Source organism: Leucoraja erinacea, chromosome 8, assembly GCF_028641065.1.
Source record: "Leucoraja erinacea ecotype New England chromosome 8, Leri_hhj_1, whole genome shotgun sequence".
Lineage (NCBI taxonomy): Eukaryota > Metazoa > Chordata > Chondrichthyes > Rajiformes > Rajidae > Leucoraja > Leucoraja erinaceus.
Genome location: NC_073384.1, coordinates 14,697,475 through 14,713,247, shown reverse-complemented (window position 1 = coordinate 14,713,247; position 15,773 = coordinate 14,697,475). Strand labels below are relative to the sequence as shown.

Genomic DNA, 15,773 nt, shown 5'->3' with positions numbered 1-15,773 from the left:
GCCGTATGGAGTTGTGCGGAGCTGGTCCTGACATCGCGCGGGGCTCTGGAAAACTGACAGTGTTCAAAAATTCCAGGCGGCAACGGCCTGCCGGCCCGCAGCCGCCTCGTCGCCGTACGCACCGCCTCGAGGGGTGTCTCGACGCAGGATGCAGCGTCTTGTCACCGTACGTCATGCACGAACCTCCGCGGACTTCGCTCGAACTTCACGTCATTCACTCGACCTCCGCACGGACCCCGCTTCCGGTTTGGTCGCGCTCGCCGCATGCAGTCGCATGCTGGTGGGACCGGCCCTGTACGGGGATCACTCGACCTCCGCGCGGCCCCCGCTTCCGGTTTGGCCGCGCTCGCCGCATGCAGTCGCATGCCTCACTCGACCTCCGCATGGCCCCCGCTTCCGGTTTGGTCGCGCTTGCCGCATGCTCGTGGGACAGGCCCTTATTAGTCTCAAATTCAATGTAGATAATTTGTGATGGAAGGAACTGCAGGTGCTGGTTTATACCAAAGATAAACAACTCAGTGGGTCAGGCAGCACCTCTGGAGAAAAGGAATAGGTGATGTTTTGTGTTGGAACCCTTCTTCAGACTGAGGAAGTTCAACCAAAGTCTTTCCAACCCTGGTCTGATCATGATTTCACTTTGTATAATCACAATTTGAGCAGGGATTAGCAGACTGGAGAGCAGCAGCAGCCGTGGTGGGATGGAGAGAGATAAAGGGAGTTTTTCTTCTAAACTCCAGCGAGTACAGGCCCAGTGCAGACAACCGCTCATCTTAGGTGGACACAAAATACTGGAATAACTCAGCCGGACAGGCGGCATCTCTCTGGAGTGAAGGAATGGGTGACGTTTTGGGTCGAGACCCTTCTTCAGACTGATCACTCATTCCTACCCTCCAGAGATGCTGCCTGTCCCGCTGAATTACGCCAGCATTTTGTGACTCCTTGACTTAAACCAGCATCTTACAAATAAAGGGAGTTCTGTGCCCTTTGACAACATTCGGGAACAGCGTTTGTACGACAGGGAGGAAATGTTGTCAGCGTGCAGATGTTTTGAAAGGAAGCACGACACGTCTTTCCTCAGTCAACACATGACTTCATAAAATAAAATAACCATTTCCTCTCCGAGCAGGGGCTGTTTTTTCCACAACTTTACAAGTTATACGAGTAGAATTAGGCCAATCAGACCATCGGGATTACTCCGCCAATCAATCATGGCCGATCTATGCCTCCGAAACCCATTTTTCTGCCTTTGCCCCGTAATGCTTTACACCCATACTGATCAAGAATTTGTCTATTCATGAGTCCATGCTCTGTGCATGGAGAGCCCCATCCCCACTGACTGAGTGTGTGAAAGTGTGTGCAAGTGTTTGCCAGGCACACAAGGACCAGCTCGTGTTGATTTACTGTATCTGGAGCAAATGAGCAATCTTTGCTGGAATTGGTAGCAAGGCAGTGTTTGAATCGCCTTGAATCGCGTCTAGTTTTGTTTAATTTGGAGATACAACGCGGAAATAGGCCCTTTGGCTCACCGAGTTCGCACCGACCAGCGATCTCCATACACACTAGGACAATTTCCAATTTTTACCAAAGCCAAATTAACCTACGTCTTTGGAATGTGGGAGGAAACAGGAGCTCCCGGAGAAAACCAGGAGAATGTACAAACTCCTTACAGACAGCACCCGTAGTCAGGATCGAACCCGGGTCTCTGGAGCTGTGTAAGGCAGCAACTCTATCGCTGTGCCACCGTGTCTCTAGTTGTCGTAATGCAGGGGGCCATTTGTGTTATTGAGTGAACCATGTGGATCATACCAACAGGTTCTTGGCAAACTAATCCAATCTGTTCCATTCCTTGTACCCTCCTTGTAATCTTGCAAGTAATCCTTCCTTGGGGTCTTATTCAGGACCCTTTCAATGGCACTGATTCTGTTTCCAGCATCCATTCAGGCAGGGAACTCCACGTGCTAAGTATAGATTGTAATAATTAGGTCCAGTATTATGCCATAAATGTCATGCTTTTTTTGATGATTTCACCAAGATAATGTCTTTTCCCCGATTGAGTGCCTAAATCAGCCTTTTTTTGCCTTTGCTAAAAGGTCGTGCTATTTTCTCTAGTTGTACCTTGATTCCAATGACGTTTTCTATGTTAACAGTTTAATAATAATGTTATTATTAACGTGTTAACATAGTATAAACTACAGGAAAATTTCCACCACCGGGGAGAAACCGGCTGTGCCAGCATCGGTCGTTCATACATTCGTGCCGCTGCCCACTGGTTCGGTCTTCTCCAAAATCTATTTATTGCTTCCAATTTTGCAAACTTCCCACAAGCTACCATTTCCCTTGAGAAACGCGGCAAACATTAGTGAATAACTTGCAGGTTTTCAACAAAGTAACTGACGATATTCGTAAAGTTTCTGGTGATGTAGGTAAAGACATACAAGGAAAATGTGAGAGAGTGATTTTAGCTAACAAAGATCTTGAAGAAATACAAAACATAGCTAAAGTTCTCAAAGGTAGTTGTAATGCACAAGATATTGACATGAATATAGATTCTGTAGCTTGTTTCGGGTATGCACCAGTGACCTCAGCTGAGGTAGAAAGAAGTTTTTCACAACTGAAGCATATTCTGTCTGATAGACGGCATAGTTTAACACCAGATAATTTGGAAATATGCTAGTAATTATGTGCAACCAGGCAACTTTGGTCATTTAATGCAGTATACCTTTATATTATCATTTTTAACCATATTTTGGTGGTGGAAATACATGCCTTTTTATGCCTTTTTTTGTCAATAAAAGCCTTTTTCGTGCTTTTTTTGTAATTTTATTATGCCTTTTTGCCTACCTATTTCAGAGATTTTTTAGTGCCTAAACATCCTGGCTCCAGTAATAATGTTCTTCCACCTCATCCCACTTGCATCTTTTGCCCAAAACTTTACATTCGTGTTCCCTGGTCCTGATCCCATCAGCTAACGAGAACAGTATACGACGTTTTCCCATTTAAGCAAGTCTTAATCCACCATTGAGTTGCAAAGTTGTATCTCATGAAAATAGGCCCTCTGGCTTAGGTGCCTAACATTCTGTGCCTTGGACTTATTCGTAGAACTATCACAGGTACTATCACAACGTTTAAGAAACATTTAGACGGGTACATGGACAGGACAGGTTACTCCCGCATTTTGCGTCTATCTTCGGTGTAAACCAGCATCTGCTGTTCCTTCCTACACATGTTTGCGCCAAGCATGGTACCATGTTAAACTGATCCTATCTGCCGGTATGTGATCCATATTCCTCTATTCCCTTCACTTCCATGTACCTATCTAAAAGTCTCGTAAATTCTACTATTTTATCCGCCTCTATCACCACCCCTGGCAATACATTCCAGGCCCCCACTACTCTTGAAGATGACTGAACTTTGGTGCCTTCCCTCACAGTGGGAAACTTTAATTCCGCTTGTGGGGATGTTTATGTTCAAGATTATCTTGCTGTGTGTTCTTTTTTTATTCGTATGGTGACCACAAATTTCACTGTACCAATTGGTACTCTTATCTCTCGTTATTTTGTGTCCTACTGTCCTTGCCTTTGATCCTGTGTGCTTCCATCAATCGTCTTTGCGACAGGGAAAACTATCCCAACTTATCCATTGCAGCTGAAATCCCTTATCTAAGGAATCATTACACTTGTATTACACTGTTGGGGCACTGTGTCCAATTTGGACAAGGCGCATCAGCTGTGGATTGTAATGTCAACTTCCCTGCTCATTGTACCCAGAAATAAAGTAATTTATAAAGTAATTTAGCATTACACAGTCTGAACAGTTTGTGTGGCTGTTTTAACGGGGTGGCACAGCAGGTTTGTAGATTGGTTGCTGCCTTACGACGGTGGGCCGAAGGCCCCAGTTTCCACCGAGTTCAATCCTGACTCGAGAAAGTGTGTGCTTGTCTGTATGTGAGTAAAAGTTCGTACGTGCCCGGCCGTGACCTGTGTCGCGGTGCCGGTCCCACTTCGAACGCCGGGTCCGTCTGGTTTTCCCACACATTCCAAAAATTCCATGCGTACAGGTTTGTAGGTTAATTGGCTTGGTAACCCTAGATGTGTGTAGGATGGTGCGGTTTGGTCGCGCTCGCCGCATGCAGGTCGCACTCAACCTGCTCGTGGGACAGGCCCTTCAGAAGGGTCTCAACCCGAAACGTCGCCAATTCCTTCTCTCCATAGTGCTGCCTCACCTGCTGAGTTTCTCCAGAATTTTGTGTCTACCTTCAATTTTACCAGCATCTGCAGTTCTTTCTTAAACATAAAGCTGGTAAGTGTTGCATGGACAGTTGCAATAAAATGCAAGCAAGGTTGCTCTCTCTCTGAAAGGAAAAACAGTAATAATGAAAATAATATATTTGTTCTCTCTGGCTGGTTCCATCTTCTTTTGAGCACGCTTGCTTTGTTTCATTAGAGTTGCTTGTTTACCTACTTCCTCTGGAATCAGGCGGGCTGGTTTTCTCTCAGCGTTCCAGACGTTTAAGATCATTCACTCGAGCTACGTCCTGCCACGTTTCTCGAGAATTATTTTCCATCTATTTCCTCGATTTAAAAAAAAAAGAAAGTAAATAATCCTTTGAAATGTGCTCTCGTTAGCACTTGACACATGCACAGTGGCTGGATATGTTTAACTCCAACGCATCCTGTTATTGAAACAGTGTCATTAGACATTTCTCACTTTTTATAAAGCTGCCAATTCTAAGTGCTCTGCTCATTGTAAAGAATACATCTGAAAGAAAAATGGATGTACTTTTTGGTCATGAAATGAATACATCAAGCCGTTCTATCGCCGCATTCAGTTGAGTGGTTCCTGTGAATTACAATTGTGGCCAATGATAAATTTGCCATTGATTTAACATTACAAAGAATCTAATGGATACTTCCGGAGAATATATTCATCTAAATAAATTATGTACAGTTTGCTGGCTTTTCTCGTCATTGAAAGTTGTTGCCTCATTTCAACAGCTGGGGAAGAGAGACCATGAGGACTGTTTTTTCTGCACCTTGTGAAGCATGACCTAGATGTCAGCATGGGCTTGTTGGGCCAAATGGCCAGTTTGTTTGCCCTTCCAGCTTATATACTCAAATCTCTACTCCACACCTGGAGTATTGTGTGCAGTTTTGGTCCCCTAATTTGAGGAAGGGCATTCTTGCTATTGAGGGAATGCAGCGTAGGTTTACAAGGTCAATTCCCGGGATGGCGGGACTGTTATATGCTGAGAGAATGGAGCAGCTGGTGTTTAGAAGGATGAGAGGGGATCTTATTGAAACATATAAGAATGTTAAGGGTTTGGACACGCTAGAGGCAGGAAACATGTTCCCGATGTTGGGGGAGTCCAGAACCAGGGGACACTGTTTAAGAATAAGGGGTAAGCCATTTAGAACGGAGACGAGGAAACACTTTTTCTCACGGTTGTGAGTCTGTAGAATTCTCTGCCTCAGAGGGCGGTGGAGGCCGGTTCTCTGGATAGTTTCAAGAGAGCTAGATAGGGTTCTTAAAGATAGCGGAGTCAGGGGATATGCGGAGAGGCAGGAACGGGGTACTGATTGGGGATGATCAGCCATGATCACATTGAATGGCGGTGCTGATTCGAAGGGCCGAATGGCCCACTCCTGCACTATTGTCTATTGTCTAATCCAAGCAACATCCTAGTTAACCTCCCTCTGCACCCTCTCTAAAGCCTTATCGCGCCTCTTGGAAATGTGGTGGCCAGAACTGTGTACAATACATCAAATGTGGCCTAAACAGAGTTTTATACAGCTGCAGCATGACGTCTCAAACTTCATACTGAATGCCCTATCCGATGAAGACGAGCATGCCAAATGCCACTTTTGGCAATCTATCCACTTGTGTTGCCGCTTTCAAACAGCTATGGACTTGCACCCCACGTTACCACTGTACACCAGTGCACCTTAGGACCCTGCCATTTACTGTCTAAATTCTTTCCACATTTAGAACAAACAACAATACAGCGCAGGAACAGGCCCTTCACCCAACAATGTCTGTGCGGGACATGATGCCAAGATCAACTCTTATCTGTTTGCACATAATCAATATCCTTCTGTTCCCCGCATATCCATGTGCCTATCCAAAAGTGTCTTAAATACCATTATCATATCTACCTTCACCACCACAACCGGCAGCATGTTCAAGGCATTCACCGCACTGAGTTTTTATAAATTACCCTGCATATCTTCTTTAAACTTGGCAACACTCACCTTAAAGCTAAGATATCTAGTATTTGATTTTTCCATCCTGGGGGGTAAAGGGTTCTACTATGTTATTTGTAATAGGATCTACTTCTATCGAGTCTCCCCTCCACCTCTGGAGCTCTAGAGAAAACAATCCAAGTCTTTCCAATCTCCAGTGAGGGGGAACTTCATTGAAACATACAGAATAGTTAAAGGCTTGGATAGAGTGGATGTGCGGAGGATCTTTCCACAGGGGGAGGGGGTAGTTGCCTCAGAATTAAAGGATGTCCTTTTCGGAAGGAGATGAGGAGAAATTTATGTAGCGAATCTGTGGAATTTGTTGCCACAGAAGGCTGTGGAGGCCAAATCAGTGGATATTTGTAAGGCAAGAGATAGATTTTTGATTAGTAGATGTGTCAGAAGTTATGGGGAGAAGGCAGGAGAATTGGATTAGGAGGGAGAGATAAATCAGCCATGATTGAATGTTGGAATGGACTTGATGGGCCAAATGGTCTAATTCTACTCCTATCCTTTATGACTTTATGACCTCTCCCTGTGGCTAATACCCCTTCATTTCAGGCATCCGTCTGGTTAAAACACCTCTGCACTAAATCCAAATCCTCAACATCCTTCCTGTAATGGGGTGACCAGAACTGCGCATAATACTCCACATGCGGCCTAACCAAAGTCCTATATTGCCGCATCATGACTGCCTGACTCAACATGACAGATGAAGGCAAGCAGACTGTACGCCACCTATACCACTTTATCTACTTGTGTTGCCTGATTTGGAGAGTTATGAACTCTGACCTCAAGATCCCTCCGCACATTACTGTGGGTTGGCACGGTGGCCCAGTGGTGGAGTTGTTGCCAGAGATCCTGACTACGGGTGTACTCTGTACGGAGTTTGTACGTTCTCCCTGCGACAGCGTTGGGTTTCTCCGGGTGCTCCGGTTTCCTCCCACTCTCCAAAAACATACAGGTTTGTAGGGTAATTGGCTTTGGTGAAATTGTACATTTCTCCTAGTGTGTAGGGTAGAACTAGTGTACAGGGTGATCGCTGGTCGGTGTGGGCTGAAGGGGCTGTTTCCATGCTGAATCTCTGAAGTAAACTAAATCAACACCAACCTTCCAAAATACAGCACCAGGAATGGTTAGTGTAAAGGTAAAAGTTGAGATACTAACAGCAGAAAGGCCAGTGATAGAATTGAATATGTAGAATATAGCGACAAGATACAAGACTCGTCTTTGTCAGTTGACCACTTCCTTATTAGCGCTGCTCTGCAAATGCTACCCAATTGCGGTGTTCTAATTGCAGTGTTCTTCCACTCATCTGTAATGGGCTCACTTTCCACGAAAGGAGCTGCTTTTATTATAGAAAGAGCATGCAGCAAAGCAGGAAATATAATCCTCTTAAATCTGCGCAAATTGAACAGTAATTTCTTCCAGCGTCATGACCAGATCTGCGTTTCATTTTGGATTAAATCAATGTATTTATTTTTCCTCCACTAAGTCTGTTCAGCATCCTTTCCTCTTTAAGAGATGGTGGTATTAGATTGAAGGCCACCAGTTCAAAGGGAGCATGACCTCCTCAAGAGGATCACTTCCCCTCTCAACCAAGGTGCCTTCGTGATTTTTCCAAAGTTGCGTTATTGTGAATAATCCTCATTTTTATTTGTCTCCTCCACTGAGTTTGTGGATCTTGTGTGTAATATTGCAGTTCTGTAAAAAAAAGACCCTTTCTTTTTCAAAAGAACATGGTTAGAACTTATTTAAATGTTGAATTGCCTAAAAGTGGCAGCTTTTAGCTGTATATGCTAACGTTCTTGGGGGAAACATTATCCTACCAAAGATAGAAAGAAAATGCTGGAGTAGCTCAGCATGACGGCCAGCATCTCTGAAGAGAAGGAATGGTTGAAGTTTTGGGTCGAGACTCTTCTTCAGACTGACTCGCGCATTCCTTCTCTCCAGAGATGCTGCCTGTCCCGCTGAGTTACTCCAGCATTTTATTTCTATATCTTTGGTTTAAAGCAGCATCTGCAGTTACTTCCTGCACTATATCTAATCATATGTGTAGGAAGCAACTGCAGATGCTGGTTTATATCGTAGATAGACAAGATCAGGGCAGCACAGTGGCGCATTTGTAGAGTTTATAGCACCAGAGAGCCGGGTTTGCTCCTGACTACAGATGCTGTCTGTACGGAGTTTGTACGTTCCCATGGTGACCTGCGTGGGTTTTCCCCGGGTGCTCTGGTTTCCTCCCACACTCCAAAGATGTACAGGTTTGTAGGTTAATTGGCTTTGTTAAAGATTGTAACTTGTCCCCAGTATGTAGGACAGCGCTAGTGTACAGGGATCACTGGTTGTCGGCACGGACTCAGTGAGCTGAAGAGAATTGTCTCTGCGCTGTATCTCTAAACTAATCCAAAAATGCTGGAGTAATTCAGCAGGTCAGGCAGCATCACTGGAGAAAAGGAATAGGTGACTTTTCAGGCTGGAACCATATTCAGGCTGGAACCATATAGATACCATGTCTTGTGTTGTCGGGATCAGTCACCCTTATGGGCTTGTCCCACTTAGGCGATTTTTCAGGTGACTTTGAAGCCGTAGCAGGTTGCTGAAAAAACGGTGACTGCAACGAACACACACACACACACACACACACACACACACACACACACACACACACACACACACACACACACACACACACACACACACACACCACAGATGTCTGAGTGAAATTCACGCGGTGCAAAACCAGTGTGATACAGACACACACCACGATGAACAGGATGGTTGACACTGTACTTAAGACGGTCAAAGCACAGTGTACGGGAAGGGTCACTTAAGTCCTTTGAAAGAGGGGGGAGAAGGGGGAAATGGGGTGGGGAGAAGGAGTGGAGACAACTTTTAAGAATCGAGAGGACACGGCTGTGAAGCTCACCAGACATTAACATTACCGGTCGGTTATCCTTGGTTCTGAAAACTACTGTTTACGTTTTTTTTTCCCCAATGAACTAATGAAGTTCACCGGTCAGCACCGGCTACAACCTACGAGAACCTACGACCTGGCATCCCACTACCACCGCACCTACGGCACGAGAATTCTCGCTACTCTCCATGGCGGCTTCATTCTGGTCGCTGCTAATTTTTCAACATGTTGAAAAATTAACAGCAACCACAATGAAGCCACGACTAGTTCCGAGAATGCGGAAGTACTCACGACCCTGAAGGCGACTCCCCGGCAACCACCCACAAAACATGTGGCGACCGCATAGTCTCCTGCAGTCGCCTAAAAAGTTGCCTAAGTGGGACAGGCCCATTAGTCCTCCCATTGAGGGTTGAGGACTTAACCCTCCCTGAGAAATCTTTTGCAAACTGCAGTTTATGCAAACGGTTGTTAAATTTAAACTTGAAATGGATGGATTTGTATTGTTGACCAAAGGTACAGAAGGCGGTGGAGGCCGTCAATGGATATGTTTATGGCAGAGATAGATTTGTGATTAGTATGGGTGTTTGGGGTTATGGGGAGAAGGAAGGAGAATTGGTTGAGAAGGAAAGACAGATCGGCCAGGGTTGAATGGTGGAGTAGATGATGGGCCAAATGGCCTAATTCTTCTCCTATCACTTATGAACCTATATGGGTAGAAAGTGGGTATAAAGAGTTAAATCATAGACCACCCGCAGTCTCATTAGTAGAAGAACTGGCTTGAGGGAGAGGGCAAAAGTCCTGTTACTGGAGCTGTGTTCTTAATGTGAACAGTGCAGGAAAGGAAATTCTATTCCCAGCCATCGAGGAAATTACCCAGTCATTGATTTATGTGAAAGTGAAACGTTGATCATTCCTTGCATTCAAATTAATCATCCTCAGCTCCTTGAGGAACAGGATCTATTTCCTGTGTTGCAAACGTGTTAAGAGATGAACTTCTGTAGACCTTATGATTTAATTCCCACAAACCGTGCCTATGTGTCTTATCTTTGTATATTTGACTGTAGGTCTGTGTATTTTGTTTAAGTCCTTGAATAAATGGTGTGCAGATGTGTGTGGTAACATTGCTTTGAACGTCCAAAATTAAGTTTTTTTAAAGGAGAGATTTGTTATATTGAACAAACCTAATTGAATTTTTTGAGGAAGGGAAGGTTGAAGGGGATGCTTGTGGATATGATTCAGACTACTCCTGGCAGGTTACACAAAAGAAAAGAGACCTGACTGAAATTATTGCTCATGCATCTGTAGACAAGTAAGTTGACCAATTCACGATTTGATTGTGCTGAAGTGAAGTAAAGATTGTGACGATATGGTCTTGCACTGGAAGTCTATAATTCTTGGTGCCTCATAAGGATCCATGTTGGGACCTTCACTGTTCATCATTGAATAATGACTAGGCTAACACTAGGCTGCCATATATCCTTGCTTGCTGATGGCTCAGATTAATATTTGAATCTTGATGTCAACATGCTCTTGTCTGCATGTAAAGATTGGTGAAAGTTTAGAAGGATAGAGCACCAAGTAAATTTGGGGAACTGTTTATGCACTAGAAGACAGTAGTCTTGTATAAAGGAAATAATGTTAGGGGAGGAAGTCTTGCAGCAAAGCCTCAATTAAACCACAATACGCATTGATTTCTGGAACACAATATAGAGTTCTATGCACTGAACCTTAGAAGGAGGGTGTTAACCATGGAGGGAGTACATGAAGGCTTTTTATCATGTTGTCAAGGTTGGGCTATTTAGAGTCGTAGAGTAATATAGTGTGGCTTCAACCAGATCTTCAGTCCAACTTGCCCGCACCGGCCAACATGTCCCAACTACACTAGTCCCACCTGTCCTCGTTTGGTCCATATCCCTCCAAACCTGTCCCATCCATGTACCTGTCTAAGTGTTTCTTAAATGTTGGGATAGTCCCAACCTCAACTACTTCCTCTGGCAGCTTGTTCCATACACCCACCACCCTTTATGTGAAAAAATTACCACCCAGATTCCTATTAAATCTTTTCCCCTTAAACCTATGTCCTCTGGCCCTCGATTCCCCTACTCTGGGCAAGAGTCTCTGTGCATGTACCCGATCTGTTCCTCTCATGATTTTATACACCTCAATAAGATCACCCCTCATCCTCCTGTGCTCCAAGGAATAGAGGCCCAGCCAACTCAACCTCTCCCTATGGCTCAGACCCTCTAGTCCTGGCAACATCCTTGTAAATCTTCTCTGTACCCTTTCCAGCTTGACAACATCTTTCCTATAACACGGTGCCCAGAACTGAACACAATACTTTAAATGCGGCCTCACCAACATCTTATACAACTACAACATGATCTCCCCACTTCTATACTCAATACTCTGGCTGATGAAGGCCAATGTGCCAAACGCCTTTTTGACCACTTTATCTACCTGCGACTCCACCTTCAAGGAACCATGCATCTGCACTCCTAGATCCCTCTGCTCTACCACACTCCCCAGAGCTCTGCCATTCACTGTGTAGGTTCTGCCCAGGTTAGACTTCCCAAAATGCAACACCTCACATTTGAAGAGGTTACCCAAACTAGATGTACACCTAGATTGTCTGTGGTTAATTTATCTTTAGGAATTTGGAAGGAAACATTAGGATGGCTGGAAACCTGTCTCACTGATGAAGGAGTCTAGGGTGAGGGGGCTAATTCCAAATCAATATTAGGGTGGACAGGAGACAAGTATACAAAATCTTGTTACTTTCAGATATGTTGAACGTGCCCACAAAAATAGCAGTAAATGCTGTTAGATTAACTTTGAGTCTGGGATTGATGGAAACCTTTTGAAGAACAAATATTCAGCCAAGACAAATGGATGAGGTTGAGACTGATCGAGCATGATCTCATTAGATGGTGAAACAGGCTCAGCTGCATTAACTTCTGTCTGAAGTATGTCTGGATTTACAGACCTTCACAAAATCATTTCTAATTAAACACGAGGTGCTGAGTGGCTCAAGTTTGATGCCAGTGTTCAAGAAGTCAGATCAGGAATGAAGTTCAGAGGGATACACAGGATGTGGAGTATTTGATGAAAAAGGTGATGATTTTAAAATCCAGGCTTTGCTTGATCTTTGCCTTCTGGACGGTCTAATCAGTGTGTTGCCTTCCAGTGACTGAGGCTGGCTTTGGTGCGGACATTGGGATGGAGAAGTTCTTCAACATCAAGTGCAGGGCCTCGGGGCTCCAGCCTGACGTGGTGGTGCTTGTGGCAACAATCCGAGCCCTGAAGATGCACGGTGGCGGTCCCAGTGTGAGTAAACGTGGGGAAAGCAGTTAGCCTCCCAGTGTTCGGTTTAACCAGCATCTGCTGTTCCTTCCTACACGGCCACTCAGTGTTGTTATGCCATTCATTAAATTGTGCAGGCTCAATTCGTCCAGGACTGCCTTTTTTTTTTTTTTTTTACACTAACGCCTTGCAGAGATGCAAACAATTGCATATGGCAGCTAAAATTTTGAATACCAAGTCTTTTGGGCAAGTGGATGTTATTGCTTAAAAAAAAGACACCAAGTACTGTAGTAGATATAATCAGCCATGAATGAATGAGTAGACTTGATGGGCCGAATGGCCTTATTCTGTTCCTAGAACTTATGGGTAACTCAGTGGGTCAGGCAGCATCTCTGGAGAACATGGATGGGTGACTCGAAGAAGGGTCTCAACCCGAAACATCACCCATTCCTTCTGTCCAGAGATGCTGTCTGACCTGCTGAGTTACCCCAGCTTTTTGTGTCTATCATAACTAGGTGACTTATTGGTTTGGGGCCTTTCTTCGAGAAGAAGGTCCTGATTTGAAATATCACTTATCTATGTTCTCCAGTGATTCTGCCTGGCCTGCTGTGTTACTCCAACACTGGAAAAATAGACACAAAATACTGGAGTATCTCAGCGGGTCAAGCAGCATCTCTGTCAAAAAAGAGAATAGGTGACATTTTGGGTCAAAACCCTTCAGACAGTCTTTTACACATTTTCTCTTCATCAGAAGTTCTGACCTGAAATGTCATCTATTCCTTTTCTCTAGAGATGCTGCCTGACCTGCTGAGTTACTGCAGCATTTTGTGTCTATATTTGATATAACCCAGCATCTGCAGTTCCTTCCTACACATTTACTCCAGTGCTTTGTCAAGGTCAAAGGTCAAAAGCTTTATTTGCCATTTGTGCTTACACACATAGGAACTCTTGTGCGGTTGTTCAGAGAGTCAAGTCAAGTTAAAAAGACACACAGAAGACACATAATCTATAAAAACATATACTTCTCTAGAACTAAAAAAGAAAGAAAATGCCTAAAACCCTATATAAAGGGAAAAGTGAGAGCATTGTAAATTACACAAACCCTATATAAAAAGTGTCGATTGCATTGTAAATTGCACAGGCCCAGGAGACAATATAATATAATATGATGTGCTATGAGGTAGGTCAGGACATCAGTTCATTTTGTTTTGGCCAAGAGTCTCACTGTGGCAGGGAAGAAGCTCTTAAAAAAGCGTGTTCTGTTTGTGACGATGCTGTCCGCTCGTCTGTGCCTGAGGTTGTATGTGCAGTTTTTGTGTTTGAGCAGGGAGTGAGCTGGATGTAGTGTGTCTCTGATGATTCTCTCTGCTCTTTTTTGACAGCGCTGTGTATAGATTGTATCCATAGAGGGGAGTTCCGTTCTGATAATCCTCTCTGCAGTCTTTATGACTCTTTGCAGAGCCTTCCTCTCTGTCTGTGTGCTGTTTCCATACCACACCGTGATGCCTGTTGTGAGGATGCTCTCTATCAGTCCTTTGTAGACCTGGGTGAGAGGGCGACAGTGCAGACCAGCTTTTCTGAGCAGCCTGATGAAGTACAGTCTCTGCTGTGCTTTTTTCACTGTGGCAGCAGTGTTCAAAGTCCAGTTCAGATCTGATGTTACTTGTAATCCCAGGTATCTGTAACTGTCAGCCCTCTCCACCACAGTCCCCTTGATGATATGGGGCTGCAGGGGGGGTGGATTTTTCCTGGTCCATTATTATTTCTCTTGTCTTATCTGTGTTGAGGCTTAGGTCGTTCACCTCACCATAGGCAAGAATGTCATTCACCAGACTCCTGTAGCCCGACTCGTCCCTCCCTTGATGAGGCCCAGGATGGTGGTATAATCCGCATTGTGTTCTCGATGTTTTTGCTGCCAGTTTGTCAGTGAATTGGGAAATGCCGAGTGGCCAACCACAGTTCCCTTAATGGACACCAGTTGACAGAGTCTCGAGCTAAGAGGTAGTAATTACCAACCCTAGGCTCTTGCCAGTTGTGCTTTGCCTGAGTAAGAAGGGTATAGTTGAAGTGTGATTCAGGGCAATGCACCGCCGCAGAGCAATGGGAATTACCTTTTTGTGTGCCTTACAATGCTATGTACAACAGTGGTCGCAACTTCTACTGAAGTGTGGATGGCTGTTGGCTCGCTAGAAGCTCATCCGCCCTTTGACAGGTCCTCTTTTTGGTCCTGCTGGGGGTCCACAGCCCCCTCCTCACCTGGCAAACCAGGTAGGGAGACGGTTTAGTCGCCGATTATCCGACCATGAAGCAGGGAGCACGGGATTACATAGTACCCGTGACCCCCCCCCCCCCCCCCCCCCGACCTAACAAAACACAAAGATCATCAAACAAATAATTACAAATAACATTTGACACTGAGCCATGCAAAGGAGTTGTTGGATAGACGAGGTGGGTATTGACGAGTGAACACAGAGGAAAGCATGCAAGTGAGAGGGAGAGATTGAGTGAGGGAGTTCTGGAGCTTGGGGATTTACCAACTACTGATGGAAGAATTTCAAGGTCCCGATTGCTTAAAGCGGTCAGGAATGAATGAGGGTCAATAAACCAGAGGAGTTTAGAGATGAGGAGGAACAAAGCCATTGCTGGACTTGTTGATGAGGGAAATACATTTCGCTTAAAGGCTTCACTGAAAGAGGAGCACCTGGATTAACTTGGATTGGCAATTGAGTGTGGGATGGGCCAGTCGGGGGGGGTTCTAGAACAATCAAATAATGGCAGAAGATGAGAAGATGGTGAGGAGGGACAGGGATGGGGTTGCGACATAAATAAAGGGGGAAGTGGGCAGCTCTGGTGTTATTGGAGATTTGAATCTCTGTGTATAACCTTGCAGTTGTGGGTTGACCTGCCATGGTCCATCCAGGGTAGTTCCCCAGAAGATTGTTGGGAGTGGTAACGGCTGGACATTTTGGGATGGGGACCACTGATGATGGGGTTGGTTTTGCCAATATTTAGCAGGCGATCGTATTCGGCTCGTTGGCAGTCAGCGAACCAATCTAGCCAAGTGTCATCGGGTGAGAACTCATGCCAGCTCCTGATGGAGTTTGTGAGCAGAGATGGGATGAGAAACAGGTTGGGAAGGGGGCGAGAGGTGAGGGGGGGGGGGAGGGTGTGGAAGATAGATCAGCAGGGCAGGACTGGGGGAGCAGAGGTGGCTTTGTAGGTGTGAGAAGAGACGACAAGGTAAATATTTTGTGGACATTCATCCTGATGACCTTGGAAGTGAGAGAGGCAGCTGCTTGATTGGAGTGAGACAAGCC

At 45.0% G+C, this 15,773-nt stretch overlaps 1 protein-coding gene across 1 annotated transcript in view; it reads left to right on the top strand.

The window, feature by feature from the left end:
* mthfd1l (methylenetetrahydrofolate dehydrogenase (NADP+ dependent) 1 like) overlaps window positions 1–15,773 on the top strand; it is a 180,891-nt gene that overhangs the window by 93,971 nt on the left and 71,147 nt on the right. Inside the window, exon 21 of the mRNA XM_055639023.1 lies at window positions 12,341–12,480. Within this exon, the coding sequence (XP_055494998.1) occupies window positions 12,341–12,480 (140 nt within the window). The remainder of the gene's footprint in view (window positions 1–12,340; window positions 12,481–15,773) is intronic.